We start from the raw sequence: 4,666 nt of genomic DNA on the forward strand, positions 1-4,666 counted from the left end.
GTCAAGAAGATTTTAAGTAGGCTGTTCCGAAGAAAGAACTGGCCACAACGTTATTGTAGTTATGCTTTAATGACATGTACGAGACAATAAATAACTAAATCAATAAGTTTAGTAGGCCTACTAAATACACAAATAAATATAATAATATTGGTTGTCTGAATAAAGTTATGTTATTTGGTATAAACTCATAAAGTGCATGAATCTTTATATTATTTCACCTGACAAAAGAGCGCAACTCAAATGTCCTTTTGAATAGGCTACTCCGATTAAAAGTCTCAGGACTATATGCGCCTCTAAAATGAGGAATCGCTGAGTCAAATATTTACAATAACACATTCTGGAGTTCACGACACTGACCCTGTTTTCCGTGTTTTTGTTGTGAAAAACAACATGACCCTGATTAACCAATTAGGAAGAAATTCCTCCTAATGGAGAATCAAAGAACCTGCATGTTGATGATACTGTCTGCCACTATTACACACCTTATTGTGTAACGCATGAGACACTTCCTCTAGTTGAGTGTTAAGGGGCGGCAGGTGTTTGGGGGAGCATGAGGTCGGTTCAAGTTGTCCAGGAGAGGAATAAGTGTCCAGGCTGTTGGAGCGTGAGCTTTCTGAGCAGCTCGAGGACACGGGAGGGGCCACCGGGAGAAGGCCCTCGCGCATTAATTTCTTCTGTTTCATGCGCCGGTTCTGGAACCAAATCTTCACCTGCGTCTCGCTCAGTTGCAGGGCGCTCGCGATCTCCACGCGTCTGGCGCGCGTCAGGTACTTGTTGAAGTGGAACTCCTTCTCGAGCTCTGTGAGCTGTTTGGTGGTGAAACTGGTCCTTAGTACCCCGTTAGCGGTAATATGATGCCCATCGGTGGGAATGCTGGGGTTACCTCCACCTCCTCTGTCCATACTGACGCCCGGAGCGACTAAACTTAATCCACAGGCCATGTGCATCTTGGCTGAAAAGACAGTTAAAACACAGGTATAGTATAAATATATCGGCTGAATTCAATGAAGTAACCCAGCCATAAAATATAGACAGTACAAAATGTATGACTACCGGTTTATATCAATCACAATTACTTATAAAACATATATTAAATAGGTTAATTCAGTTAATTGGTTAAGTGTATTAACATCCATAAACTGGAGTAGATGATTGCGCGGGGGAAACTTGGCTCTAGCGCCACATTCACGTGCTCTTGTGCCAAACATTCAGCTGTGAAGTTCCTGATACGGGTGTATCTGTACCGTGAGGACAGGTGTTGGGTGTAATAACGTATATCACAGTACAGGTACAGGCTATCTAACAGGGCCTATATCAGAGAGAACAGAAAGCTCCTATGATAAAGGTTGACATGTCAGAGACAGGCAGTAGCCAATAGTGAATATGAAAAAACATAGACAGACAAAACAGTACAGTAAGTAAATAAGCGCTTTGGCTCTCATGAATAGATAATCACATTCTGATTAATGGCGTCTAAGATAATAGAAATTGGCGCTGGCCAGAAGGCGTAAAATGAAAATATTTGAGGAATGACTTGCACGCTTAAGAAATAGCCAGCCAGCAAAAGCCAGGGCAAGCCGCCGAGCCGAGGCCTTCCCAGCCAAGGAGAGAGAGAGAAAGAAGAGAAGAAGTTAAGGAGAGAGAGAGAGAGAGAGAGAGAGAGAGAGAGAGAGAGAGAGAGAGAGAGAGAGATATCGATACACATTGCCTCAGCCATCTGGGCATCCTGCCCACAGTAATTCAGGTGCTGTCAGAGCATAATCGAAGAATGACACACTGGGAGTATATACACTGTACCAGCAGGTCAAGAGGCAGAGGGGTGGTAGGCCTTTATGCAAGAGAGAACATAGGGATGCTTTGCTTCGTGCCAAGACTAATATACCCCCCTGAAACGTTGCTGCTGCTGTCACTAATCATACTACTGCTAACAATGTAGCGCTAAAGAGATCTACTCCAACCCTGGAAATCATCCTTACAGATACTATATCAATATCTTTGCAGCTGTTTCTATGGTAGCTTAGAAAGCTGGCTAGAGGACATTGATACCAGTCCTGGCAAGCAACATTAACAATCAATATAAATGAAGACATATGTGGTGACCATATGAACTGTCAGCCTGGTACCAACTGATACGCGTCGACAGCATTAATTGTTATACTGTATTTGTATGTCTCTGAGACAGACTACAAAGAAGGCATCCATGTCGTCTTCAAACTCTAGAGGCTTTATTTCTGAAGCGTTCCCCTTGTCCATATAATTTATATTCATTATGGTTAAAAAGGCAAACTGATCCTAGATCCTATTCTGAGACGCTTTGTGAATACAGGCCCAGATTGCACGTCATAATAGAACGAGACAGAAGGATCTCTACTGGGTCCATATCACCCCAATAAAGCATCTCTTTATTCAGATGTGTTCGAGATGTTCCGAAGGCTGTGAGCTCATAGTTTTCCCTTTTCACCTCACACTGGATACTCAGATTTAGATATTATGCTGTGAGGTCTTGTGAGACGACATCTCTTTGTCAGGATGAGAAATTACTTTTAATGGGCAAAGTCAAGATACTCAAGGTATTTTTTTAAATATACCACGTATTCTACATGAGTTGTATGATCTCATTTCTGTGAAATCAGAACGTTTATGCTGAATGTCACAGTAAAGGCTCATGAGATGTTGGTGGACTGATGATATGTGACAATGATTATGTTAAAACGGACACATGTAAAGGTGCTGGGCACTGAGATCAATACACAACGCTCTCATTACTGTACAGACAGATAATCAATAAGCAGAGAGCTCTGATGTTACTAACGTTATAGGGAGTGAGTTTGGCTAAACTTAACATTAGCTGCATTGCACACTGCACACCCAGGCAATATTGCATTGTCAGAGCACAGTGATGTGAAAGCAAAGCACGTGGATAGCTATTATATTTATATTCTATTATTTTATTTTATTCCCTTCTATTGTGTTCTAGTATGGGAAATATATCCATCCTTTTTCTGTGCCCAATAGGTAGAGAGAGGCAAGTTGGCCTACACTGTACAATAACCATGTACACCTCGCCCAGCCTCCCCTGCCCGTATCCCAGTCCATTCCGATTATCCCAATCCGGGTAGAATACATAGTTCAATTGTCACATATGGTTATTGTGGTAGGCTGATTCAGGAATTGTAAGTATTACAGTTATCATATTGTAATGAAACAGGCAGGGAGCAGGTCTCGAACCCTCGACCTTCAAGCCCGAAGTCCGGCGCGCTATCGACTGTGCCGCAAAAGCATGCTCCAGCATGCTCCAATATTTTTGCTGGAAGTTTTGTTAAAGGTAAATTCACAAGTATGCATGTATTTGTACATTTTGAGCCATCACACGCTGAAAAATAGGCTACATGCATCCAAATGTATAATTTTCTTATTTTAAAAAAGGTTGTTGATGATGTTGAGCGACTTTACGAAACTTAATCTACGCTCGAACACGTCACACTTTGTTGCCCGTAGCACAGTAGCCTAGTCTGTACTTCCTCACAGCACAGCACTGTCCTTCATACTGAATAGTGAATATGGCACATTCAATTGTATACTTTCCAATAGTAGGCTATGTTGATGAATCAATGACAGTTTACTATAAGTTATAGGTGCTATTGGTTTTCGTATCAACAATAAATACAATGTTTTAAAAAGTAGTTTGTCAATAAGATGCTTATTGTCTTTCCAAATGGAAATGTGAACTCCAAAACTTACCCGTCCGAGCTTGACTTCTCTTCTTCACGTTCATCCAATCAAAAGTTTTGCTCCTGTGACTGAGTTCAGCTACCTTACACTTGGGGTCGGAGGGAGAGCTACTGTCCACAACAGCAAAGTGAACATTTGACCCATCATGAGTGTAGATTTTAATGTGCGCATTTATAGACCCGAATTCAGCGTGCGCCAGCGCCTCAGTCCCGGTGATGTGTGTGGAAGAGGAGTACCCAAGTCCCGGGAAGTCGTGTTCCTGCACCCGGTGGTAGGAGGGGAGACGAGAGTAGTGAAGGCAGGCCGGTGGCGTGGTTGAAAAGCCCTGACTCTGTGTCAGAGGAGAGCTGCTCGAGCCTGAGTAGACTGGGAGCTGAGTAACGGTGCAGTCGGTTGCAGAATTGGCACCGGAGAAAGACGGGTAACTGTGTTGTAATGAATATCCCGTGTCACCCTCTGATAAAGAGTTACCCTCATTGCCAGCTCCAAGTTCTGGAGAAATGATCTGGTCCAAGTCACCTATCCTGATCTCCCTTGGTCGGTATCCCCCTGCGAACAGAGCGCTACTCTCCCCATCGCACGTTAACTGTTGATACAAATTCATTATCACCTACGCATAATCATTGGATCGGTCAAACGGTTATAGGACTCATGGACGGGTGGCCTCTAGCTAACACCCAATAACGCATGGATGACCGAGATAGCGACCATAGACAGTCAGAGGGACATGCCCTGGAGAAATTCGATCTCTGATTGATGGAGATGACGTGCCCTCTTGGTCTTGGCCAATAGATGGACATCTATGTCATCCACCGGGGACAACACACTGATTAACCAAGCCAATCAAGTTGTGGACTCATTTCAGGTGGTCAAATTAATGGACTCCAGTACAGCAGACAATAGCTGTTTCGTCCCCATCATTCATGGTAACTTT

At 43.2% G+C, this 4,666-nt stretch overlaps 1 protein-coding gene across 1 annotated transcript; it reads right to left on the bottom strand.

Moving 5' to 3' along the window:
* Positions 1-561: 561 nt before the first annotated feature.
* hoxc1ab (homeobox protein HoxC1ab) lies at positions 562-4,360 on the bottom strand. Its single transcript, NM_001139537.1, is given in 4 exon segments — positions 562-629; positions 631-636; positions 638-952; positions 3,742-4,360. Coding segments are annotated over 4 exon segments (984 nt in total). The 5' UTR covers positions 4,337-4,360.
* Positions 4,361-4,666: the final 306 nt, after the last annotated feature.

Source organism: Salmo salar, chromosome ssa15 (genome assembly GCF_905237065.1).
Source record: "Salmo salar chromosome ssa15, Ssal_v3.1, whole genome shotgun sequence".
Lineage (NCBI taxonomy): Eukaryota > Metazoa > Chordata > Actinopteri > Salmoniformes > Salmonidae > Salmo > Salmo salar.